This window comes from Lithobates pipiens, unplaced genomic scaffold (genome assembly GCF_037356315.1).
Source record: "Lithobates pipiens isolate NorthernLeopardFrog02 unplaced genomic scaffold, aLitPip1_a1.2 Scaffold_8, whole genome shotgun sequence".
NCBI lineage: Eukaryota > Metazoa > Chordata > Amphibia > Anura > Ranidae > Lithobates > Lithobates pipiens.
Window position 1 is genome coordinate 125,149,202 of NW_027507903.1, and position 27,974 is coordinate 125,177,175.

Consider the following 27,974-nt stretch of genomic DNA (forward strand, 5'->3'; position numbering starts at 1 on the left):
CACTGTCCGCACTATAAAAACTGTATGTAGCGTCAGCTAAACAAAGCATACAGCGCTGTGTTCCAACAGCGTTACAGGGACTTCTCATACTGTCCCCCCACAGCTAAATTTTTTTGAGGCACAACTACATATACGCACATACGCATTGAGGGTGTCTATGCATAAAAATGTTGATTGCTATACACATGTTACATATTGCCACGCATGCCGGAGTGATACCCTGTACACATGGTCGACATCCCAACCACAAAATCCGTCTGATTTTTTCAGACGTATTTTGGGCGAAACCTGTATTGCATAGATACGGTCGGACAAAGTTGTTGGAAAATCCGATCATTCGGAACGAGGTGATGTTCGTTCCGTAAGACGGGACTACGTAGGGGCTAGTAGCTTTGGTCTCGTAATTTAATCTGAGCATGAGTGGCACTTTGTCCGTCGGAAATTCTCTACAAACGATCAGAAAAAGTCCGATCAGATTTTGTTGTTGCAAAATTTTAGATCCAGCTCTCAAACTTTTTCCTTTCGGATTTCTGACAGAAAAAGTCAGATAGAGCCCACACACAATTGGATTTACCAACAACATAATCCGATTGGATCTTTTCCGACCGTGTGTACAGGGCATTAGAGCAATAATTCTAGCACCTCTAAACCTCCTCCATAACGCAAAACTGATGACCTATAGGTGGCTTTTGAAGCGTTACCTAAAGAAAATATAGGGTACTAAACTTCGTCGCCCACACAAATTTAAGGTTTGGCACGTTGGGTATCTATGTACTCGGTGCAACCTCATCTTTTATATTCTACAATTTTTTTTTGTTTGCCCTAAAATTCACTTTGCGACTTTTGCAATAATATTGTGTGACATAAAGAATTGGATCTACCACTATTTTATTCTCGAGGGTGTCTGCTTTCAGAAAATATATAATATTTGGGGGGTTTTCTGTAATCTTCAGGCCTAAAATGATTTTTTAAACATGTGCTCTGGCAGCAAAAAGGTTAAAGTAACACAACTTGAAGTAAGGCTCTAATACTGGGAAAGTACTCATTGCAATATGTTTTGGGGAATAAGTCGTACGTTAATATTTATTGTTACATTTAAGCTTTATATTTATTTATAGCTTTTGGGGGGGCTGTTCAAATCTGGGCTTGAGCACAAATAAATTAATACTGAGAAGATACTTACGACAATATTTGGGATGTTTTTTCCTAGGAATAAATGATGCTTCAATGGGGCTGTTTAAAGTTAGAATGTCTGAAGGTGGTTCTATTCAAATTAGGGCTTAGGGCTAATAGGTTTTATACTGCAAATGTAGGCCAATCATTTGTTTGAGGGCCTTAACCTGAGAAAAAATAATACTCTAATGTTGATTTCTAGATTTCACAATATTTGTTGGAGGTTTCCAAATTAGGTTCCAGTGCAAATAATTTTATGCTGGGATGTAGGGGAAACATGTTTGTGTGTTTTTTGTTTTTTTCAAACATAAATTACACTGTAATATTAATTTCTATATTTTAAAATGACTGTTGGGGGTCCTGTTCAAAACTGAGCCTACTACAAGTGATTGAGTACTGCATATGGACTGTGTATGTACAGAGGCAGAGGTTATGTACATGCAGCTAGTGGGGCGTCTGCTATTGTCTGGACCATTGACCACAGCCAGCATAGCACTCTGTAATTTTAAAGTTTACAATAAATCCTGTTGGGTCTCTACTTGTGTAATTGCAGCCCAGAAAAATCACTTACATAGTGTGCAATTTAATGTTGGGATCCTGTTGGCAAATGGTACAAATGATTAAATACTGGGCATGTGGGTAGCAAAATATTTTAAGAGAACATTTCTGTTCACTCTATTGTACTATTGTTTTCTTAATTTTGCAAAGGAAGATGGGGGCCCTACATTAAGCAGGGCCTAGTGCAAATGATTAAATACTTTTCCATATGTGCACAAATCATTTGGGATGAAATTTTATGTGAAAATATTAAACTGTAATGTTGATTTCTTTATGAGAAAATGGCTGGTGGAGACCCTGTTCAAAAGGTTGTCTAGTACAAGCGATTCAATAGTGCTTACATACACTACAAGAGTCCTGTTCAAAATTTGACCTTGTTAAAGTGCCTAAACACTGTCCATTGAGTCAATATAGTTTTTTATTTGTAACTTAAAAAACCTCACTGTTCTCTCTCTCTCAAACCGTGGCCTGTTAAAGATTCCTATATTGTCTAAATCAAGTGCAACATTTTGTTTTTTTTCCAGTGAACTAATTCACTTCAATTAATATATTTATTTTATTAACGGTTGCCTGGTCTTTCCCTCTTAAACTGATGTTTTTTAAGCAGCTTACACACTTACACTATGTATTCTGTGCAACTTTGTCACTGAAAAATACACTTTTTATTTCAACATTTAAAAATGGTTGTTAGTGGTCCTGTTTTTAAAGTAGAGCTATAGGAAAAACTTTATTTTTTTTCATTTTGGATAGAGCAGGAGGGTTATAACTCTGTCAGATTTGTTTTCGCCATTTTAGTCCTATTGCGGAGATTTCCCTTAATTTCCTGTCCCATAGCCAAACAGGAAGTGAGAGGAAATCCCTGCACATTAGTGGAATTCCTTGGGGACCCCCAGGTCAGCAAAACTTGTGTCCCCAATGGAAGATTTCCCCTCTATTACTTTTCTGGGGACAACCCAGAATTTGGGTTTTCTTTTTACATTCACTTTCAATGATAATTGTAAACAGGACAAATATAGAGGGTGAATCTCCCTAACGGGGGCACAGACAGCTATAAAAATGACAGGTTTTCTAATCTTTCTCCATCTCATTCAAAACAAAAAAAAAAGGCTTGCCTTTAGGTATACTTTAAGCCCTGAGTCCTATGGCTTGAGTGCAAACTATTAATTGGAATATACTCATGGCAATATTTGTTTTTTTCCTGGGAATAAATCATACCGTAATGTTGATTTATACAGGTAAAGTGGCTAAATTAATGGCATTTTTTTTCATTTTTAATAGAGTAAGAAAAGGTTATAATCTTTGTAAGGTGTTTTTTTTGCCATCTGTGTGGGGAGAGTTTCCTTAACTTCCTGTCCCATAGTCACTATAGCAAGTGAGAGGAAATCCTTCCAAAGTAACAGACTCCCTAGTTGTCAACAGGGTCACAAGAACATTTGTCGCCATTAAAAAATGTATCCTCTACTCCTGTTCTGGTTACTTATGGGCTACCTTGTGCTACAACCTTCACCTAATCCTAATATAGTATGGAAAACACTGCGCTGACCAAAGAATATAATCATAAAAAATAAAAAATATATAAAATACTAATACATAAATAGGCAGCAGAAATGTGGGATAAACACAATGTAAATGATAATATAAAAAACTGTGCCACCAAAACTAAAATGTGAAAAAAATATATAAATAAATAGTAATAATATCGAATGCCCAAAATAATTTTTTCTTTAGGACAAATAATGTGTAAACCAGTGAAAATCTCAACAATTTGATGATGATGAAAATAAACAATGATTATACTAAATGTTCATATTTCATAAATGTGAAGGAAACATGATGATGAACAACCCTAAACAGCTGGCATTTGAGATGAAAAAAATCCGCCAACAAAATGTGTATATATAACATATGTTGTGCTAAAATCAAATAAATCAATACTATTAATTCTTCAAATCGTGTACTATATAACCATACACCTACTATATATCTGTTGCAATAATACATAAAAACATGTACCCTGTAAATAAAATGAATCCACAAAATGGGCATCACATTGATATATAAATCAAAACACATTAATCAATCTCCACACGTGAAAAAGGAAAATAAAAGACTTGAAAGCACGGTGTCTATAAATTACATCCAATATCATAGGGTAGGTGGAGAAGGTGGAGGTCACAACTGTTTTGGCACCAGTGTATTTTTATGACTTTACATACTGCACAAGGAGATGTACCGTAATTTATGGACACTGGCATTTGAATATATTGCTTCCAAGTTTTTGATTTTTATATTAATGTGATACGCATTTTATAGATTTTTTTTATTTACATGGTACATGTCACTATTATTAGAATAATAATTACAAGTATTATTGTAATTGATGATACATAGTAGGTCTATGGGTCTATAGCACATGATTTAAAGCAATAGATAGGCATGATCTATTTGCATTTAGCACCGTATATTTTATATATACACATATTTCTGTTCTGGCGACAACCCAAAATGTAGGATTTTCTTTTACTCTTTGTGATAACAGTAAACATGACAAATAGAGAGGGTGAATCACCCTAATGAGGGCACAGACAGCCATAAAAAACACAATAGGTGTACTAAGCTCTCCATCCAGTCCAAAGCTAGATTTTATTTTGCCTTTAGTTACTTTAAAATGGCTGTAGGTGGTTCTGTTCAAACTGGGGTCTATTGTAAATAACCCAAGTGTGGGATCATATTCAGTATAATATTTTTTTCTCCATAAGAACAAATGACACAGTAATGTTGGTTTACAAACTTTTCTGTGTTTGTTGGTGGTCCTGTTCCAATTAGGTTCCTATGCTAAGGTTTCATAATGCAAACATAGACCAAAACAATTTGTGGGCTTTTTTTTTTTTTAGAATAAATTTCACTCTAATGTGGAGTTTTAGACTTCGAAATGAAGGTAACCACGATCGAAATAGAATCCAGTGCAAATAATTTCATAACAAAATTAGGCAAACTTAAAAAAATAATTTTGATGTACCAATCAATTCCATATCTCGGTGTACTGTACAGTACCAAAGAATTGATACCGGGTTATGGGCCGCTAACTGCAGGTGATTGGACACTGGTAAAAGCTTTGTTGGCACCCCTGGTGTACTTATATAATCCCACCCACTTCATGAGGCTCCAGTTTTATTAGCAAGCAATAAGGAGATCACAGAGAAAAGAGAGGAGGGAGCAGTTTTCTGTACTGTACGCCAAGATATGGAATTTACTGGGAGATACCTGGGTAAGAGCCTGCATTCACAAATGAAAGATGCAAGGCAAGTGTAAACTGTATGTACATAAGGGGCTACTGAGAACAGAGGCAATGCAACCTTTTCCAGTAGTAATCCGGTGAAGGAAGTTCTGTGAAGAAGTCAAAAGGCAACCTTGTAATCCTCGACCCTAATAGAGGAAGGATGGGCTTATCAAAAACTCAGGTCAGAGTCTGAGGGTTGTAGGCTAGGGAGAGATGTGTAAAAAGGCAAGTCCATGTAATGGATCTAACCTCCCTATGTAGTGAAGAATAGAGTTTCAATGACCTTGAATGGAGAAGCTGGGCACTGGCTTTTCTGAAGGGGTATGGTTTGTGTTTCTGATTGGAGCTTTCAGGCAGAAACAAAAAAAAACTCTCCTAAACTTGTCTAAACTATGTACAAAAAAAGCTCTTTATGAGCATTTTTCTGCCAAAGGAACTGGCATTTTTTTTAAGCTCAAAGTGCATGAAGCTTTTGTGTTATGAGTGCTGCCTGTGCCCCTTTCTACAACTTACAAACATAGTTTATAAGGCTGTAAAAAAAACACTGGTCTATCCAGTTCAAACTATGTGTGTGTGTGTGTGTGTGTGTGTGTGTGTGTGTGTATATAATTTTTATTATCTAACAATTCCCATAGCCCCATATATTCTACTTTGAATTTGTCAACAATCTCAGCTAGAACCATTTCCTGGGGAAAGGAGTTCAACATTTTATTGCTCTGACAGTAAAAAATAATCTTTCTAATTTTAAACATCCTTTCTTCCAACCTCAAATCGTGATGCCCGTCATATTTTAGAGTTAACAGTTTATTACAGTTACTGGAGTCATCTTTGATATATTGTAATCATATCCCCTCTTAAGCACCTCTTCTCCAGAATGATCTATTTAAATTGAGCCTCATAGCTGAGGTCCTCCATCCCCTTTATTATCCACTTGCCGACAAGCGGTGTACCTATACGTCTCCAGATTTCAAGTGGTTACACCTGTACGTTTTTTTTAGAGCCGGTGTTGGCTCTCTTGTAAAAGAAATCCTAGCAGTTAACTAGCCACTGGATTGCTATTACAAGCAGCGGGAGGGGATGACACTGTCGTCTTCTGAAATACATCCTGATCCTTTTTTGAAAATAGGTACCACACTTGCTCTATGCCAATCGGTTGGTACAATTCCAGTCATTAAGGTGTCTTTAAAATTAGAAGTAGTGGCTTGGCTGTAACTGAGCTAAGTTTCCTAAGCTTCCAGTTTTTGTTTTAGTCAAAACTTAATTGAACAAGCCGAAATTAGAAGCTGATTGGTTACCATGCACCAGATTTTGCACTCTCCGATTTAATAAATCAACACCTAGCCTCCTTTTGACCTGGTTTTCAGTCAACCACAGAGGTAATTTCATTTTGAAACATTATTATTACTATTAAGACTATCAAACTCCCTAGCAAGTCAAAATTACTATTGCTGAAGCATGGAGGAAACCTTTGGTTTCTATAGCACGTCTGAGAAGAAAGATCTCATGGATTATGGTACAACAAAAAATAGCTGGAATCATAAATAATACTGCTAAAAACAGGAGCCAATTAGCCTAACAGCATGTCTTTGGAGTGTGGGAGGAAACCCACACAGGCACAAGATAAACATGCAAACTCAGTGCAGGTAGTGCCATAGTTGGAATTTGAACCGATGACCCTAGTGCTGCTAGGCGGAAGTGCTAACACAGGCACAAGATAAACATGCAAACTCAGTGCAGGTAGTGCCATAGTTGGAATTTGAACCGATGACCCTAGTGCTGCTAGGCGGAAGTGCTAACACAGGCACAAGATAAACATGCAAACTCAGTGCAGGTAGTGCCATAGTTGGAATTTGAACCGATGACCATAGTGCTGCTAGGTGGAAGTGATAACCACTTAGCCACTGTACCCATTTAAATGCTTTCTTGAAGCAAGGTTCTTGTTTTATGTTGTATACACATAATATTCCTGAGATGAGCATGTGTTACTCATATACAGGCGCATCTAAAAAAAATTGAATATCATCAAAAAGTTAATTTATTTCAGTAATTCAATTCAAAACATGAAACTTATATATTTTATATAGATGCGCCACACACAGAATTATATATTTTAAGCATTTCTCTTTTAATTTTGGTGATTATGGTTACAGCTAGTGAAAACCCAACATGCTGTATCTCAGAAAATTTGAATATTACATAAGACCAATAAAAAAAAGGATTTTTTAATACAGAAATGTATGCTTACGGAAAAGTATGTCCATGTACAGTATAGTATGCATTTTTTAGCACTGATCACTGTATTGGTGTCCCCAAAAAGTGTCACTTATGCCACGTACACACAGTCAGAATCTTTTCGGCCAGCAAAAGACAGATGAGAGCTTTTCTTCGGAAAATGCGACCATGTGTATGCTCCATTGGAATTTTGCTGCCCGTATTTCCGCCAGCAAAAGATTGAGAGCAGGTTCTCAATTTTTCTGACGGAAAAAGTTTCTATTATGCTATTCCGACGCACAAAAACTCACGCATGCTCAGATTCAACTATGAGATGGAAGCTATTGGCTACTGGCTATTGAACTTCCTTTTTCTAGTCCTGTTGTATGTGTTGTATGTCACCGTGTTCTTGATGGTCGGAATTTGGGGTGACCGTGTGTATGCAAGACAGCTTGAACGAAATCCAGCTGGAATTACGTCGGGAAAACCATCAGAGCTTTTTCTGACCAAAATTCCAATTGTGTGTATGTGGCATTAGGGTCTGATTTGTCTGCTGCAATCCCGCTAAAAATTGCAGATTACCATCATTACCAGTAAAAATAATAAAAAATAATTAAAAGTCCCTAAATCTGTCCTATAGTTTGCAGTTGCGATAACTTTTGCGTAAACAATAAATATTCGCTTATTGAGATTTTCTTTTACCAAAAAATATGTAGCAGAATACATACTGGCCTAAATTGATGAAGAAATGTATTAATTTATTTATTTTTTTGGATATATTTTATTGCAGAAAATAAAAAATATTGAATTTTATTTTTAAAAATTGTTGCTCTTTTTTTTGTTTATAGTGCAAAAAAAAACCTCAGAGGTGATCAAATACCACTAAAAGAAAGTTCTATTTGTGGGAAAAAAATATTTATTTTAAATATGGCCAGGAAGGAAGGGGGTAAATCTTCTGGGGCTGATGTGGTTAAACAGTCCACATTCAGTGAAAGTTCATGTACCGTTTGCAGTACATGAACTTTCACTGAATGTGGATTGTTTAATTAGTTTATAGCACGGATCTCTTTATTGCAATAAGGTCTGTATATTTATTTAATCCATATTTATATTTGATTCGTAGCTTGCCACACGCACATGATTACAAAAGTAATAGTAATTGATTTTACCCACTGCTGTCCTAGCTGCCGCCTGGGGGTTCCTGTCGTCCTCCTCCCTCTCTCTCTCTCTCTCCTCCTATCTTCACAGACAGACCCCGTCCCGTGCCGGGGAGAAGATGCAAAGGAAGGACGCCGAAATGGAGGACGGTAGGCGGAGCCTGGCCTGGCCAGTCACCGGCCATTTCATGGGGGCGCCAGTCGCTCCCCTACCCAGGCCAAGTACACTTAATACCTGCTATGACATTAGGTGCCGCTCTAAAGCAAGTCGGCCGCCGGAGGCTGTACCCGTGCAGGAGATGGCCGTGGGCCTTGTCAGCCTAGGCCAAAACACAGCACTGGTATGCACTCAATACTTGGTCGGGGCTCCTTAGGCATGAAATACTGCATCATGTGGTGTGGCATGGGGCGATCAGCCTGTGGCACTGCTGAGGTATTATGGAAGCCCAAGTTGCTTTGATAGCGGCCTCACCTGCATCGTTGGATCTGGTGCCTTTCATCTTCCTCTTGAAGGTAACCCACAGATTCTCTATAGGGTTTAGGTCAGGCCAGTTTGCTGGCCAATCAAGCACTGTGATACCATGATCGTTAATCCAGGTATTGGTATTTTTGGCAGTGTGGGCAGGTGCCCATGTCCTGCTGGAAAATGAAATCAGCATCTCCATAAAGCTGGTCAACAGAGGGAAGCATGAAGTGCTCTAGAATTTCCTGGTAGAGGGCTGCGCTGACTTTGAACTTGATAAAACACAGTGGACCAACACCAGCAGATGACATGGCTACACAAATCATCACTGACTGTGGAAATGTCACACTGGACCTCATGCAACTTGGACTCTCCACTTATCCTCCAGGCCCTTGATTTCCAAATGAAATGCAAAATTTACTTTCATCTGAAAAGAGGACTTTGGACCACTGTGCAACAATCTAATCCTTTTTCTCCTTAGCCCAGGTAAGTCGCTTCTGACGTTGTCTCTGGTTCAGGATTGGCTTGACAAAAGGAATGCGACAGTTGTAGCCCATGTCCAGGATATGTCTGTGTGTGGTGGCTCTTGAAGCACTGACACCAGCCATAGTCCACTTCTTGTAAATCTCCCCCAAATTCTTTAATGGCCTTTGCTTCACAATCCTCTCTGCGGTTATCACTGTTGCTTGTGCACCACACTTTTTCTTTCCACTCAACTTTCCATTAATATTCTTGGATACAGCACCCTGTGAACAGCCAGTTTCTTTAGCAATAACCTTTTGTGACTTACCCTCCTTGTGTCTTGTGGACAACTGTCAAGTCAGCAGTCATCCCCATGATTATGTAACCTACTTTTACCAGACTGAGAGACCATTTACAGGCTCAGAAACCTTTACATGTGTTTTGAGTTAATTAGCTGATTAGACCGTTACACCATGAGTCTACAATATTCAACTTTTTCACAATATTCTAATTTTCTGAGATACTGAATTTGGGGTTTTCACTAGCTTTAAGCCATAATCATCAACATTAAAAGAACGGAATGCTTGAAATATATCACTCTGTGTGTAATGAATCTATTTGATTTAATATGATTTTTACTTTTAGAATTGAATTGCTGAAATACATTAGCTTTTTGATGACATTCAAATTTTTGGGGATGCACCTGTATAAGGAGTGGTATTCAGCTCTAGATTATAATGTGGTGACTGAGAATCCCTTGATGTAACGGTTATTTTGCAGCTGTTGAAATACCATCTCCTGTTAATGTCTTTCTTGTGCATTTTCGGGTCTGCCTGTTTTATACTTTTCTCTCTTAAAATATTGAATACGAATGTATTGAAAATTAAGACTATCAAACCCATTTCATCTGTAAAAACTGAAGAGAAAAAAATGATTGAATACATCAGCCTTTTCCCTTAATTTGTGACCATCTTCCAATATTCATCTATTATTAGGCCTATTTGCTGTTTTATAACCTTTTTACTATTGATATATTTGAAAGAATTTTGGGGACTTGTTTTAGGTGCTGATTGCTCACATGCATTTCTTGTTGCATTCTTTGTAAATCTGGAATGCCAGCCATGTCCCTTCTACTTTGTACTTTTTAAAGGCCTGTTTTTTCTCATTTATTTATTTATTTATTTATTTATTTATACTTTGGAATTTCGCCTTAAATGTTTTAATGCTGTTCTTGTATGCTTTTTACCCAATGGAGCACAATGACTAATGCATAATGCAATTATTTGAATCAATTAATTAAAATTATAAATTTAAATAATCTTTAAAGTCTCATTCATTTGGGGGAAATTAAGCTTACACCTGTGTGAGGCCGTGTTTTGCTTGCACAGTATGTACATCATGCAGGAAGTCTGAAATAAATTGAGATGCAGCAGCTGCAAAGACATCGCCACTGCTCCCAATTTGACATCCGTGCGGGTGCATGTACCCAAACTCAAACTGTCTGCACTCAGGGACCCACACAGATGTCAAATTGGGATTTGCCTATGCACCCGCTTTGTCCCAATCGACATGAATAGGACTGTCTACACTTAAGTACACCCAATATGAATGAGGCCTAGAATACTCCCACTTGCCTTGTGTATTCTTTGTTTCAAATATTTTATCCCATAGAGTGTCCCATAGAGTGTCCTGCTGTAAACATCACAGCTTATCGAAGATAGCTTTTTGAAATTTAGAGTTCTTGTCATACCCACATGATTCTCTTTCTTGTAATGTATAGAAAATGTGAACTTTCCAGATTCCCTGCATGCTTTGCAGCTCCTCCTCTGCTGTTTACTTTCCATTTATAAGGACTACATATCCCATGGTACCTTTCTGTCTGCAAGCCATGATATATGTACTGACACTGCCTCCTGAAAATCATCTTCTCCTCTGTAATTCAAAAGGCAGGCTCTGTGAAATGTGTGACACAGCAGCTCCTACTCACAGGACATAGTGAATGCATGCTACAGAATTCAAGGAAGTAAATGTGTGAGGACTAGGGATGAGCTTTGAGTAACGGAAACCTGCGTTACATCAGAGGGGGGCAGGGTCACCCATACGTCATTGGGGAAGCCAGGCTTCCCCACTTGTGTTAGAGGGGGGTGGGATCAGGTGACGGGTGGCCCCACCCTCCTCATATAAGAAATGTCAGGTTGCTGGGATCCCACAGTGCCTCCGCCAGTGGAGACAGAGGAAGGATGGATGGACCGTGCTGTGCTGGACGGAGAGATCACCCATCGCTGGATCAGATCAGCCATCGCTGGACCCCGGAGAGATGATCATCCGTCGCTGGATAGCAAGAGTGCATTACCACTGCTGGAAACTTTTATTATTTTTTTATTTTTAATAAAGGACTTTTTCAAAAGTGTGTTTGTCTTATTTAACTATTTTTTACACTTTCTTTGTGAAATGGTAGGGGTACAAAAACCCCCTTACCATTTCAAACGGGGTGGCCGGGATCTGGGGGTCCCCTTGTTAAAGGGGGCTTCCAGATTCTGATAAGCCCCCCACCACCACCGGCCAGGGTTGTGGGGATGAGGCCCTTGTCCTCATCAACATGGGGACATGGTGCTTTGGGGGGGACCCCAAAGCATCCTCCCAATGTTGAGGGCATGTGGCCTGGTATAATTCAGGAGGGAGGGTGCTCTCTCGCCCCCCCCCTCTTTTCCTGCAGCCTGCCAGGTTGCGTGCTCAGATAAAGGGCCTGGTATGGATTTTTAGGGGGAACCCCACATCATTTTTTTTTTTATTTGACGTGGGGTTCCCCTAAATATCCATGCCAGACCTGAAGGGCCTGGTAATTGAATTTGGGGGAACTCTATGTTTTTTTATCAATGACTTTCAATGAGTGTTCTCTGTATTATGGGAGCCGACAATTCATTATAGCCGCGAGTGATTTTAAATGACTTTTTTTCCTGCAGAAATTACACTTTGTGCAGGGACAGTTCTAAGCACGGGAAACATGCGGAATATTACACTTTTACTGTTTCACTTTAATCATTATTAAAATCACTGCTCCCGAAAAAACTGTCATTTTTAAAACTTTTTTTGCATTGATACATGTCCCCTGGGGCAGGACCCAGGCCCCCAAACACTTTTTAGGACAGTAACTTACATATTAGCCTTTAAAATTAGCACTTTAGATTTTGAACGTTGGAGTCCCATAGACTTTAATAGGGTTCTAAAGTTCATACGAAATTTAGGTTTGTTCACGGGTTCTGGTATGAACTGGACCGGGGGGTGTTCGGCTCATCCTTAGTGAGGACCTGCATAAAGTAGTTTTCCAAATTTCAAGTACATTCGGATTTATAGGAGTAGCATCATGTACCTGATGGATGAGCCTGACGTGTAGTGGGAAGGCTTTCTCTTACAACCTCAGCTCAAGGGCCACCGATGTTGCAACAGTGGCCGCAAGAGCCTGGCGATGTATGGGTGCCTGGGTCATCTTCAGTGTAGTAGGTGTGTCACCAGGATAGGCCAGCAAGTTTAACGGCAGGTGTAGTAAGTTTAGCTGATGCAGCAGGAAACAGGAACAGGTAGCAGGCTGGTAAGTGCAGATCTGAGAAAACACTGAATACGTAGTCAGACAAGCTGAGTTTGGTAACAGACGATCAGATGCAGATATAGACGACAGGCAGAGAATGATCAGGCAGAGTTCGGCAAAAGGATGTCAAGCATTAGAGAGGTAAACATAGTCAACAAGGCAAGCTGGGGTCAGGGCAACAGAGAGCAAGCGTAGTCAGAGTGAGCCAGGTCAAACACAGAAATCAGGATCTCAGGAACAGGTTTCACAGGTACAAGCTATCAGACAACAAAGTCTCTGTGCAGCTGGGGTGTTTTAAATAGGAAGTCTTTGGCGCCAGTCCCACTGGTGTGCACGTCCGTACGCATGCAGGTGTCTGCACGCATGCCCACACCCATGTGCCGGGAAGATCCCTAACAAGTAGACTTGAAATAATTGAAATTCATCTTGGACATAAATATATATTACATTTTGACCATAGATGCAACAATAGCAATCCAATAGCAGCTCTAAAAATAACCAGACAACCTGGGATAGCAGTTAACAACGGCCCTACCCTCATTTACACCCAATGTCTCCCTATTGTTTTTCTTTTTTAGTACTTTTATTAACCAATAAAAATAGTTGGGAGGTGCGGAGAGTCCAAGGTTGATGTTTACAGGGAAAGTCAAGATTTGCATATAGCTTCAGCTACAGAGGAACCCTTGAAATAACATTACGGTCTCAGGGAACCCCAGCTAATAATTACTAGATGTACAGCTCACGGTACATTAGTGTGATAAGGAACGGGAAGAATGCTCCTTACATTTGTGTTCAGTAGGAACAAGCCTCGCTTTTACAGATAACCAAAAAGATCAGTGTCAGTGATTACACAAGGAACCCCTAGTAACCTCTGGAGGAATCCTAAGGTGAAACCTTGGTTGAGAAAGGCTTATTTAGACAGTTTAGTAATGGTAACATCTGTTTTTGCATTTTTCATCATATCTTCAATATGACTCACCAAGGATTACGACAGGTTTACTTTTAGGTTTTTGGAGTATTAGGAGTGACCCATCACCTGTTCAATGTGTAGATATAGCCAAGATGTGTGTCTTTTAGCATCAAGTAGAGAAGAGAAGAAGCTTGGTTAGAAACTTTGTCAAGTTGTTATTGCTGTATGTGCCCCTTACTGGGTAAACTCATCCTCTCTTTTTTTGGTGGCCATTGTCACTGAAAGAGAGAAAGTGATAGAAGGGCCAAGACATTACAGAGGGTACCAGGTATGGGATGTGTGAAAAAGGGGAATTAGTTTGTAGAGATTATCTCTCAGGTCTTCTTTTATCTCCAGGACAGGAAGTGAAAGATAAGCACTTGAACAGGACACAAACAACTACAATTACACTGACTGGGGTTTTAAGCTTTCCCAACTCTATTTAAAATAAAAAAAGGTTTGGCTATACATATACATTAGCTTGTATTATTGCATTGTAATAAAATTTCATAAAAATAATAGTATGCAAATGTGTTGTTTATTTTTGTAATCAATATTTGTTACCAATGTAAGTCTTTTGATTCCTTTCAGGAGTTTTTGATGGGCAATGTTCCCACGGTCTCACAATGGGGATGACAATTGTGGGTTTGGGGTCTGCTTGCGGAACAGACTATTGGTTGCTCAAAAACAAGTAAGCTGCCTTCTACTATGATTATTAACACAAATAATTTCAAAATGTGTAGATGTAAATGTGCTTAGTGTCAATATGTCAGTAATTATGATTATTATTGTTTTATTATTATTAATATTAATATTATTATTATTATAATTTATTTGATAATTTTAATCAAAATGTTTTTTGCTTTTTTTTTTGTTTTATTTTACTAAAGGTAAAATATCTGCTGAATTTACAATGTGTGTCATTATTGCACAGATTTTTGCTCCTAAAAAAAAGCCTTTCTAGGCTGAGATTAAATAAAAGCCTAGGAAATACAATGCAGATTAAGAAAAAATTTGAGTTTTTGATAGTTACATGTTCATTTCCTGTGTAAAAAAAAGTATTTCCACCACAATTTGATATGCATTTTTAAAACCTGAACATTATCCTGGAAAAATATAATGTGATAAAATAACAAATGCATGTAACCTAAATAATTTAGGGACAGAGGTGCATGTACATTATGTAAAGCACAGTGTAAAGTGTCAGCACTATATAAATACTTTTGATAATTGGTAAAGAATATAGAGCTACACTTTTACTAGATCCAAAGTGTCAACTGTTTTAAAAAAAAAAATTGGTGGCTGATGTATTTTGCTTGTAATGTGGCTTAATCATAGAGTTATTTCTTTATGTCTAAGCCTAGTTATGGGCGAAATGGCAGACATGTTCATCTTTTTGAATAAATTATTGACACTTTAGATTTAGTAGCAGTGTTTTCTTTATTTTTGGATTAGGGACATAGGACAGATCCACTGAGAACTGTGGCACCTGCGGCCTGTTTTTACTAGTTATATGGGCCTGGAGCAGTGCCTGCAGCCCACATCTATCTTCCAAGTTCTATACGGTTGGTATCAGTAAGAGACCCCCTTGGTGCAATCAACAGTGTTCCATCTCTGTTTTTCCTTCCATTGATGCCACCATAAAATGTCCTGTGTAAACCTCATGCCATATAGTGTCAGAGGTTGTTTAAGGGTTGATGATATCACCTCATCAGACCTGGCAACTGACCACTCAGACCTAAGAACATCATTATGGGAGGAGATCACATGCTGCCCCATACCCAGAAGTGATGACATTTTGCCTCATCTGTAATGTAAATGGGGCAATCAGTGGGTTAACAAGGGACTCTGTCACTTTGTCATGATTGGGCAGTCTCTTAAAATTTAACTTAAGTTCATTTTTTTATCAGCACATGGGACGGTACCTACATTGAATGAAAAGTGTCCCTTCTGCTACTTGCTTCGTTAAAATGTTCAGTCCTTTGCCCTCTCATACTCAGTAGTTACGATTTTCTGGTGCTGTGGGTAATCTGAGTTGCTGGATCATTTGCGAAAAGTTCATTCATAAAAGCTGCCCGTAATGAAAAGCATCCTATTGCTGCCCATAATGAAAAGCATCCTGTGAAGGGAGGAATGGGAAGTAGAGACAGCTCCCAAGGCTGATCTCCACTAACAAAGAGGGGGGGGAGGGGACTATCTTGGTACCGGTAAGTAATATACACTTCTAAGATTTAAAAAAAACATATTTTATTTGACATATAAAAGGACTGAACATGATTTCCGATAATCAATACAAATCAATATAAAAACAAGAAATGTTTATATAGTTAACTGGATACTTGAATGCTCCAGGGATGGAGTCAAAAGTATAGAAGGTCCTCACAGTACATGTGGTCCTCTACATGTTTCGCGGTCAAAGGACCACTTAATCAGGAGGATGAATCTACGAAAAAGTAACAAAGTATCTTACAGGACAAAGTAAACAAACAATAATGTACATAGGTGTAGTAAAACTACAGACATGTGCAAATTAGATATAAAATATTTTGATCGAATAAAGAAGGGGGGACAAAAGAATTTAGTGCACAGTCGCTTACCTGAGAGTAGGGATGAGCTTCGTGTTCGAGTCGAACGTACGTTCAACTCGAACTTTGGCTGTTCGGCCGTTCGGCGAATTCCGAACGTTAGGGCCGTTCACGTCAAAATTCGAGTGACGCGCGCGCGGACCACAATGCACTGCGGTGGCGCAGTGCATTGCTGCCCCATGATTGGCCAAGCATGCACTGTGACCCCGCATGCTTGGCCAATCGCAGCGCCGGCAGCGAGGAGAGCCATGATTGGCCACAGGCATCCTGCCTGTGGCCAATCATAGCTCAGGCTGTGTAGTGCACGCCCCACACTTTATAAGGCCGCCTTTGAGGCGGCCTCGTGTAGTGTGTTACTTAGCATCTGAAGCAGTGGGTGTTCTGTGTACCTTCAACACAGTACACACCAATCGTTTTTGGCTGATTTCCTATCTTGCTGCTGTGTAGTGGTTGTTGTCTGTGCCCTGACTGCAGTATACACCACTATATTCACCTCACCTATATAGCTAGTGATCTAGCTTTAACCACTTAACAACTGCCCATTGCCGATTAACGGCTTCAGGGGGGTTGTTTAACTCTGAGAGGCCGTTAATTAACGGCCTCCCAGAATTCTGCTCTTGCGTGCCCTGAGGTGTGCGCACTCGAGAGCATCCGTGACCGCCGGGTCGCATCACGGATCACGGTAAACGGCCGCTCATAGCGGCCGTTTACCACGTGATTGCTCCGTCAAATGACGGAGTGATCACTTGGAAACAAACCGGCGTCATGTTATGACGCCTGTTCCTCCCTCCCCTCTCTGTACCGATCGGTACAGCGGAGGGGAAAGAGATCGGTGTCAGCAGCGATGTGGGCTGCATCTGCAGTGCCCACATCGCTGCTCACCGAATTTAACCCCTCAATTCCCTGCCAATACTCTGCAATACCAGTGCATACTCTGCAGTACCCTGCCATTACTCTGCAGTACCCCGCCATTACTCTGCAGTGCAGTACCCTGCCATTACTCTGCAGTGCAGTACCCTGCCATTACTCTGCAGTACCCCCCATTACTCTGCAGTACCCCCCAATACTCTGCAGTACCCGCCATTACTCTGCAGTACCCCCAATACTCTGCAGTACCCTGCCATTACTCTGCAGTGCAGTACCCTGCCATTACTCTGCAGTACCCCCCATTACTCTGCAGTAACCCCCATTACTCTGCAGTACCCTGCCATTACTCTGTAGTACCCCCCAATACTCTGCAGTACCCTGCTATTACTCTGTAGTACCCCGCCAATACCCCGCCAATACTCTGTAATACCCTGCCATAAATTGCCATACCCAGCCATACTCAGAGATACCCAGCCATACTTGGTGATACCCTGAAATACCCAGCCATAGACGCCCCCCACCCCTCACCGCTCTCCGGTGCTTCTACCAACTCGCCAGTACGATCAAAGCCAGAATCTTTTTTTTATTTTTTAGTTCAGGCTTCCCAGCCTAGAGGTGAGATGTGGGGTCATATTGACCCCCCAGATTTCACTGTAAAGAGGACCTGTCACCCCATATTCCTATTACAAGGGATGTTTACATTTCTTGTAATAGGAATAAAAGTGATCAAAAATATATTTTTGGGGAAAAAAATGTCAAACTAACATAAATAAAGTAAAATGAACAATAAAAAAATAAAATAAAAATTAAAGCGCCCATGTCCCCATGTGCTCGCATGTGCCACACATGTGAGGTATCACCGAGAATGTTAGAGCGAGAGCAATAATTCTAGTCCTAGACCTCCTCTGCAACTCAAAACATGTAACCAGTAAAAAAAAAATTAAAGCGTCGCCTATGGGGATTTTTTAAGTAGCGACGTTTGGCGCCATTCCACGGGCATGTGCAATTTTGAAGAGTGACATGTTTGATATCTATTTACTCAGCATAACTTCATCTTTCACTTTATGCAAACATTGGGCTAACAAGTGGTTAATAATAGAGCTTGCAGTCAGTAGTGTTAGGAGATAGTGCGTGCTGTCTGCGTGCTCTGTACCCAGTACATACCGCTATAATATAGGGCAGGCCCCTACTTTCAAACATCCAACTTACAAACATCTCCTACTTGCAAACGCAAGGAGACAGCAGCAAGTGAGATGAAAAAAGATGGACGACAAAACAAATTATACAGGGGTGATAACCCTTCCCTATGTTTTCCAAAAAGCTTAAAGATAGTTTTTTTGACTGGAGCTACACTTTAAAAATGTACCGGTTGAAAATGACAAACAGATTCAACTTAACACAACAAACCTACACAGTCCCTGTCTTGTTTGCACCGCCTGTATACTGCTGTTCTGAGTATATAGGGCCTGGGGGCCACACGCATTTCCTTTTTTTAATATGGGTACGGGGTTCCCCTTAATATGCGTACAAGACCCAAATAGGCTGGTAATGGGCAGGGAGGGCTACCCATGCCATGTTTCTCAATGATTTTCAACCATATTGCAGGAACCAGATATAACATTAAAACCGCAAGCAGTTTTAAATGGTGTTATTTCCGTTTAATGTCATTTTGTGCAGGGACTGTTCTAAACACGGGAAACACGTGGCACTTCACAGGCATACTACAGACACCCCCCAGGCACCATATTTAAAGGAATATTTCACTTTTTTTTTCACTTTAATCGTCATTAAAATCAGTGCTCCCGCCAAAACGGTAGTTTTTAAAACTTTTTTTTGCAGTGACCCATGTCCCCTGAGGCAGGAGGCAGGTCCCCAAACCCTTTTTAGGACACTATCTTGCATATTAGCCGTTAAAATTAGCACTTTCCAATTCGAACGTTCGAGTCCCATAGACTTCAATGGGGTTCTAACGTTCGTTTCGAACGCGGGGGTCGTTCGCAAGTTCTGGTGCGAACCGAACCGGGGGGTGTTCGGCTCATCCCTACCTGAGAGTCCAAACATAAGAGCCCAGCCAGGACACCACAGGGTTCCCTTACGGTGCATATGGGGGATGTGTGCAGATGGATGGTGTATCTCTACCCCCCCCCCCCCCCCCCCGTCCCTGGTTCATCTTTATCTAGCAACACCTTTATACATATATTTTGTCTAGATACACCATCCATCTGCACACATCCCCCATATCCACTGTAAGGGAACCATTTGCACATATGTGTAGTTTTATTACCCCTATGTACATTATTGTTTGTTTCCTGTGTTCTGTTTGATCATTTGTTACTTTTTTGTAGATTCATTCTCCTGATGATCACTTGTGTAGGTTTATTGAGTTGTAATCCTTTCAGCTAGATAAAGTTGGCCAGGGCAGAAGCTAGGGTGTAAGACTATAATGTGAGTTACAATTACACTGTAGGTGTGATTTACCTATGTTCACCCAAACCGTCCAATCATATAAAGACAATGTTTCTGGTTTTTATATTCCTCTTTACATCTTTGGGTGTATAAAGTGACCACATACTCCCTTCACTTGACCTCACTTTCCTTCACTTTGTGTAATTTTATCAAACAAGTCCTAGTATGTATGTGCACCTGGAGTAATATTAAAAAAGTAAGAGCCTGGCTGGTGGGTTCATTGCTACCCAGGGGAGGACTGACCATTGGGCCACTCGGGCACTGCCCGAGGGCCCCATGCCACTAGGGGGCCCCATTAGGGTTGCCAGCCTCAGTAAAACCAGGGATAGTATGTAAAAAGTTGTGTTTTTTTTTTACATCTGTCTCTGAAATGTCCCTTACCGACATCCTTTTGGTCTAAAAATCCTGAGATTATAGCTGCCCCACCTCTCCAGTACCTTCTCAGCCAATAGAAACCTGTCTGTGCATACTGTGTGATTGTATACTGTGTGTGTGTGTTTGTGTCTACTGTGTGGCCCCATAATCTCTGATTGCCTGGGGGCCCCATAATCTCCTATTGCCCGGGGGCCCCATGAGTTGTCAGTCCGCCCCTGTTGCTACCATACATCTTTGGTGACCTAGTTACTTCATGTGGCTATAGACATTAAAGGAAACCTGATCTGAGAGAAATAAGGAAGCTGCCATTGATAACTGCCATCTGAAAATGCTAATAGCCTGGCTGTGGCTTCAGCTGTTTCTGGCTCTTGGATCTGCATACGAGCAGGGGAACTAGAGTGTTTAGGAGACGTCAGTAACAGCAGCTCCCATACATTCCTTAGTGCAGATTTCCTTTAAAGGTAGAACTCTATCTTCATGCTCAGCCTTGTACAATTTTACAGACTCCTCTCCTGTTCTGACAATAAAGTCTGACTTCACTGCACACTGTGAGCTTTTCTAGCCTCATCTTGCAATTACCACCCACGTGTGACTGCTGTCCCTGGCCCACCCCTTAATCTCAGTATCACATGTGTTTGTTACCTAGGCATCCTGCATGCCAAATACAGTCTCCCTAGGAACACCCACTCCTCCATATTAATACCAAGTCATTAGGGCTTGTTAATATTTGCAGAATTCCTCCCAGGAGCCTGCCCATTGCTGTACATACCATAACAAAGTATTACTAAACCCACAACAGTAAAATCAGTCTGTATATACAGTAAAGCATGCTTGTCATCAAGGGCGTACCTAGAGCATTTGGCAACCCGGGGGGGATCCTATATCTGGACACACTCCCAGGCGGGCAGTTGGCGCACCGCACGTTGACGTCAAATGACATCATGTGTAGCACCTCCACACACTGCGGCCCGGAACCCAGAATAATCCTCCTCCCTCTGCTTCCGCAGGCAGCCAGGCCCCTCCTCTGCAAAAACGGCACAGACCGAAGATTGTCATTGTGTGTGCTGCGCCAGGCAGAAATACATGTAACGAACAGTGGCACACTTACGATGCTGCTGCCAGTGGCGTCACTAGGGCTGGTGTCACTTGGTGCAGTAAAACATGGTGTCACCCCCCCCCCCCCCCAAAAAAAATGTCTTCTGAAAGTGCACCAAAGATGCAGACTTTCAGGGCGCTTTTGGAAAATGCAGAAAAAAATATGTAACCTAAGAGAAATCTATAGCATTGCATCTATAACTGCTGGTAAAATGTAGGAAGACCACCTTTACATTACACAGCCCCCGTACCTCTGGACCCCTTCACATTACACAGCCCTAATACCTTTGGACCCCTTCACATTACACAGCCCCTGCAACTCTAGACCCTTTTACATTACACAACCCCCAAACCTCTGGACCCCTTTACATTGCACAGCCCCCATTGACACCAATGCTGTGAGGGTAGTATTGCATCCACTGACACCAATGCTAGGGGTAATTTTAGTATCCACTGAGATTGCTTGAAAACTCCTCCACCAAGCTTTAGCTAGACACTGATAGAAGTCACAAGACTTCTATCTACTGCTGATGAGAAAAGGTATTTAGCAGTTTATATTTACTAAAATAATTGCATTTCCATGTTCTGTGTACCGTGGTAGACCAGATAAAGTGAATATAGGGTCCTGGGTTTAGTTACACTTATGCCGCATACACACGACCGGACATTCCGGCAGACTAGGTCCAAAGGGATTAGTCTGTCGGACAATCCGATCGTGTGTGGGCTAGTCCGATCATGTATTAAAAAAAAAAAATCTGACGGACCTAGAAATAGAACATGTTTCAAATCTATCCGACTGGCTCAATTCAGACGGAATAAAATTCGGGAAAACCGTCCATCTGTATGCTGGCCCGATGGACCAAATATGAAGCAAGGGAAGCTATTGGCTACTGGCTATTAAACTTCCTTGTTTAGTCCCGTTTACGTCATCACGTTCAAAACGAACGGACTTTCGAACGGACTTAGTCTGTTCTTGTGTGGCCAAGTCCGTTAGTTCGGAAAGTCCGTCGGAACTCCACTGAAAGTCCACCAGGAAGACCATCGGACCTAGTCTGACGGAAAGTCCGGTCGTGTGTACGTGGCATAATGCCACGTACACATGATCGGAATTTCCAAAACATTTGTGCGACCGTGTGTATGCAAGACAAGTTTCAGCTAACATCCGTTGGAAATAAATCCATGGGATGTCATGGGGTCTAAAAAAGGTATATAATTACCTGTGATTATCATGTTGATGAAGGGGTGAGACAGGAACCAGGAAAGGCAACATGTAAGCAGATTAAACTTCAGCTTTAGGTGGAACTGTTTCCTTGGGGTTCATACTGGCAAGAGCAGCCTAGATTACAAGTAATCAGAAAGTAGATGGTAGCTGGTTATAGGATCTTAATATTTACTGCTACATTTTTGTGTCTATCTCTATTAATTTAAGTATCTTTTATATGTGCTTTACAGTTGGGGAAAGCAATGGGGTGAAAGCGGCTATGTAAGAGTGAAACGCAACGATAATCATTGCGGGATCGCCAACAATGCAGTGGCTGGAGATGTTGCAGCTTCAAAATAAAGAAGGAAAGAAAAACCAGCTTAATATTAGCATTTTTCTGTATTATTATATGCTTACATCTCTGAGTATATTATGACTTCCATCATCCTTTTTGTGTAGCTTATAACAGCATGAAAAATGCCATTTGGTAGCAATGCCACCTTACTGTTTTTGGCTATATAAAGAGGAACTGCAGTCTGCTCACATAATTTGTAATAAAAACATTTTTGCCATTCTGAAGCTTCCCTCCAACCACTTTTCATATTATTTTATATATACTGTGATTCTGTACTTGCCAAATATGCTGCAGAAATCTCCCTCCACCGAGTCCATTTTAATTGTGGGCAGCTGAAGCTGCTGCCTGTTCACTTCCTGGATTTACACAGACACATACCTCCAGCCCTGCAGCTCTCATTGGCCCTCTTATGACCCATCCCCCTCCCTTCCTAGCAAACTCTCACAAGAGTGAGAGGGAGAGCTGTGTATGATGTCATAAGCCTAGGCTTTTTACCAGACAAGAAAGAGGAAGAGGGCTGTATAAGGTATTTACTGGCAGAAAAAAAGCATGTTTTACTATCAAAAGTTAAAACAACAAGGGCAAAAGATTTAGTAGATGGAAAGTTAAATGTATGATATATTTAAAACTCCTACCTGCTACTGTTCGAGATACCACACCTAGTTCATACTGACTGCTCAAATGTAATCAAATAATAGGTTCTGAAGGTAAATTGTGGTCAGTGCAGAGCTTGTCACGTGAGCCAAACGCCTACCTGTCTATTTTCCTCAGTGATAAATGGAGGCAGGGAGGGGAGCGGAGAGCAGACAGATTCAATGCAGTGATATAAATATTTAAAGATGCTTTTTAGTTGGCAGACAGGTTTGTTTCGATTAGCATGAAAAAGTATATTTAGTGAATTACTATTTTAATTCTGTAAGTGTAAGCTATTTTTTTCCTTGGATTGTTCTTTTCAATCATTGTCATTAAATAAAACTTTGCATGATTTGCATTTTAAGCATCCTTGTTTATTTCTGTTTGTTGTCTTAAAATCTGGGAGTGGATTGAGACGCTGGGCCAAATTGGAGAAATTTCAGTCTTAAGGCCCACCTGGTCAACCCATCACATTTTTCAACTATACACAATGAAAATGTTTCTCGAAATAATTGCCTTTATTTTTGATGCTATGACATAACAAGAAAAAAAATCCACTTTGCATTGTAATTATGACACAAATGTGCAAATACAGTATTTAGTGTAATGATCTGTCAGACATGTACGGAGCTGTAATAAAATGTAAGCGAAGGACATACATGACTGGGTGGAAATAGCTACTAGGACATAATAGGTTGAGTTATGGGGCTGGTCAAAATGGAGAAATAGGCTCTTACCTGATTGGACGAGCTACGGGGTATGGGGAGGAGACGGATAGTTAGTAGTTGAGGGGAGGAGCGAAAGGGGCGTCACTTGCAGAGTGGAAATCGGAATAGGAACATCCCTCCCTCCCGCTCTGGTGAAGAGGTCTGTTTTAAGTCCTGGAAGAAGATGGTTGTTGACGGGTGGGGTCCTTGACAAAGGTATACAACATTTGGTATATTGATGGAAAAGTGGGACCCATTTCAGGTATGGAGTCCTCCCGGTTAGTCTGGTTTCAGTCTAGACTGGCCGGGTAGTTAAGGTGGTAAGGGTCTGTGGTCAGTTAGGGAGTCCTCGAGGCGGTATTTGGTGGCTGGGGACAGAACCTGACTTAGCGGTACCACAGATTTCAAAAGTTGTGGGAGATGGTGTCGTCTAGGATCTACAACCAGTTATTCATATTTGATCTGGTATTTACAATGTTTATGTTTAACTATGGTGTTGGTTTAACTAAAGAAACGTACAGGCCATTTTAACTCCAACAGTGTTTCGGTGTCATTATTTAAGTTAAGGGCTATAGTAAAAGTTTGAGTATGGTAGTGGCTTATCTGAACTACCCTAGTCACGATTTCTACATAATTGTGCTCAGTGTATAAAACTGTGTTTGTATAGAACAGCTAAGAAATAGATGACAGGAAAACTACATAATCAGCAATTGGTCAACCAAGTGTTGCTAAATATGATAAGGATGATTACCTATGGTACAGAGTCATAATCGTTGTATTACCCACTTAAATAATGTCAGCACTAGTTATGTAGACTTTAGTAATATCTTACTAGTAAGTGCAAAAGAGAATGAGCAAATATATCAAGAATGTCATCATAAACTAAAATGTAGCTAATATCCCTTTTGCCCTGTACACATGACCGGTTTTCCCATCGAAATAAACTCTGAAGGAGAATTCCGCTGAAACTGTCTTGCATACACACGATCACACCAAAGTCCGATCGTCAAGAACGCGGTAACGTACAGCGCATACAACGGGACTAGAAAAGGGAAGTTCAATACCCAGTAGCCAATAGCTTTCATCTCGTACTTGCTTCATGTGTAGTTTTTGGTCCGTCAGAACAGCATACAGACGAGTGGTTTTCCCAATATGAATTGGTTCCGTCTGAAATATTTAGAACATGTTCTACTTCTAGGTCTGTCAGAAAGTCCCATGAGACATACACACGATCGGAATATACGATGAAAAGATTCCGTCTGACTTTTTCTTTCGGACATTCCGCTCGTGTGTACGCGGCATTTCAGTATCAGTAATAGGGATTCCAGAAGATCCTGTCCAATCAAAGACCTTTATTTTTTTTTGTACTTTGAAAAAGTTCTATTACTAGACGCTTAACCGCTTCGCGCTATAGCCGAAATACGGCTACAGAGTGGACGCTAACTGCCGGGAGGCCGTTCCTGAACGGCCTCCTGTTTACTTCCGCAATGCGCGCTCCCGCGAGCGCGCATCAGGGAAGTTCTGTGCTGGCTGTGTCCCTCGGACACAGCCAGTCACAGATTGCTTTAAACGGCCAATCATAGCGGCCGTTTACAGCGCGATCGGCGTGTCCAATGTGAGATGATCTCATATGTAAACATATGAGATCATCTCTCAGCGCCGCTCTCCCTCCTCACACAGACAGCATGGGAGAAGGGAAAGATCAACGGCTGCAGCAGCCGTAAGTAAAAAAAAAAAAGGAAAAAAAGTGCCATCCGCCCCAGTGCCATCCTCCCCCAGTGCCATCCGCCCTAGTGCCATCCTCCCCCAGTGCCATCCACCCCAGTGCTATCCTCGCCCCAGTGCCATCCTCGCCCAGTGCCATCCTCCCCAGAGCCACCTGCCCCCAGTGCCACCTGTTAGTGCTATCTGTTCCCAGTGCCACCTGTTAGTGCTATCTGTCCCCAGTGCCACCTGTTGTCAGTGCCATTTGTCCCCAGTGCCATCTGTCAGTGCCACGTATAAGTGCCATCTGTCATCAGTGCCACGTGTCATCAGTGCCACATAGTGCCATATGTCATCAGTGCCACATATTAGTGCCATCTGTCATCAGTGCCACGTATCAGTGCCATTTGTCATCAGTGCCACCTGTCAGTGTCACGTGCCATCTGTTGTCAGTGTCACGTGTCATCAGTGCCACTTATCAGTGTCACGCGTCATCGGTGCCACGTATTAGTGCCATCTGTCATCGGTGCCACGTATTAGTGCCATGTATTAGGGCCATCTGTCATAAGTGCCACGTATTAGTGCCATCTGTCATTAGTGCCACGTATTAGTGCCACTTGTCATCAGTGCCACGTATAAGTGCCATCTGTCATCAGTGCCACGTGTCATCAGTGCCACATATTAGTGCCATCTGTCATCAGTGCCACGTATCAGTGCCATTTGTCATCAGTGCCACCTGTCAGTGTCACGTGCCATCTGTCAGTGTCACGTGCCATCTGTTGTCAGTGTCACGTGTCATCAGTGCCACATATTAGTGCCATCTGTCATCAGTGCCACGTATCAGTGCCATTTGTCATCAGTGCCACCTGTCAGTGTCACGTGCCATCTGTCAGTGTCACGTGCCATCTGTTGTCAGTGTCACGTGTCATCAGTGCCACTTATCAGTGTCACGCATCATCGGTGCCAAGTATTAGTGCCATCTGTCATCAGTGCCACGTATTAGTGCCACTTGTCATCAGTGCCACGTATAAGTGCCATCTGTCATCAGTGCCACGTATAAGTGCCATCTGTCATCGGTGCCACATATTAGTGCCATCTGTCATCAGTGCCACATGTCATCAGTGCCACGTATCAGTGCCATCTGTCATCAGTGCCACGTGTCATTGTCCTGGTGCTCCAGGGCCTTCAAAAGTGTAATAGGTAGTCAACAAGTTAGATGTGTAATTTATGCTCCTAGAACATGTGACGGCGCTCCCTGCATGGGCCTCTCTATGTGGCCAGGCTGTGAAAAAGTCCCACACATGTGGTATTGTAATACTCAGGAGGAGTAGCAGAATTTTTCATGGGGGTGTCATTTGTGGTATACACATGCCACATGAGAGAAATAACCTATTACCATGACAATTTTGTGGAAAAAATAAAAAAAATAAAAAAATCTTAATTTTGCAAAGAATTGTGGGAAAAAATGACAACATCAAAAAGCTCACCATGCCTCTTACTAAATACCTTGGAATGTCTACTTTCCAAAAAGGGGTCATTTGGGGGGTATTTGTACTTTCCTGACTTGTTCGGGTCCCAAGAAGTGAGATAGTCCACCAGTACATCAGATGTGCCAATTTTGTGCGATTCGCACCACAGCTTGTAGACTCTCTAACTTTATCAAAGACCAAATAATATCCACTAATTTGGGTTATTTTTACCAAAGATATGTAGCAGTATAAATAGTGGCCAAAATTTATGACGAAAAATTAATAATTTGCAAAAGAAATATGCGTTTTTTTTCAAAATCTTTGGTCTTTTTTCATTTATAGCGCAAAAAATAAAAACCCCAGAGGTGATCAAATACCACCAAAAGAAAGCTCTATTTGTGGGAAAAAAGGACAGAAAATTCATTTGGGTACAGTGTTGCATGACTGAGTACTTGTCATTCAAAGTGTGAGAACACCGAAAGCTGAAAATTGGTCTGGGCAAGAAGGCTGTTTAAGTGCCCAGTAAGTCGTTAAATACCTGCCAAAGTAAGAAGTACTTTAGCAACTTTAAAAAGGTGTGTGTATATGTGTGTAGGTGTGTATATTTGTATATGTATACGGTATCTCACAAAAGTGAGTACACCCCTCACATTTTTTTAAATATTTTATTATATCTTT

At 41.0% G+C, this 27,974-nt stretch overlaps 1 protein-coding gene across 1 annotated transcript in view; it reads left to right on the forward strand.

The window, feature by feature from the left end:
* The window catches only part of LOC143963396 (cathepsin S-like), a 56,641-nt gene extending 32,861 nt beyond the window's left edge, over window positions 1–23,780 (forward strand). The window contains exons 7-8 of the mRNA XM_077473024.1: window positions 14,431–14,530; window positions 22,680–23,780. Coding sequence (XP_077329150.1) covers window positions 14,431–14,530; window positions 22,680–22,788 — 209 coding nt within the window. The 3' untranslated portion in view covers window positions 22,789–23,780. The remainder of the gene's footprint in view (window positions 1–14,430; window positions 14,531–22,679) is intronic.
* The last annotated feature ends 4,194 nt before the right edge of the window (window positions 23,781–27,974 follow it).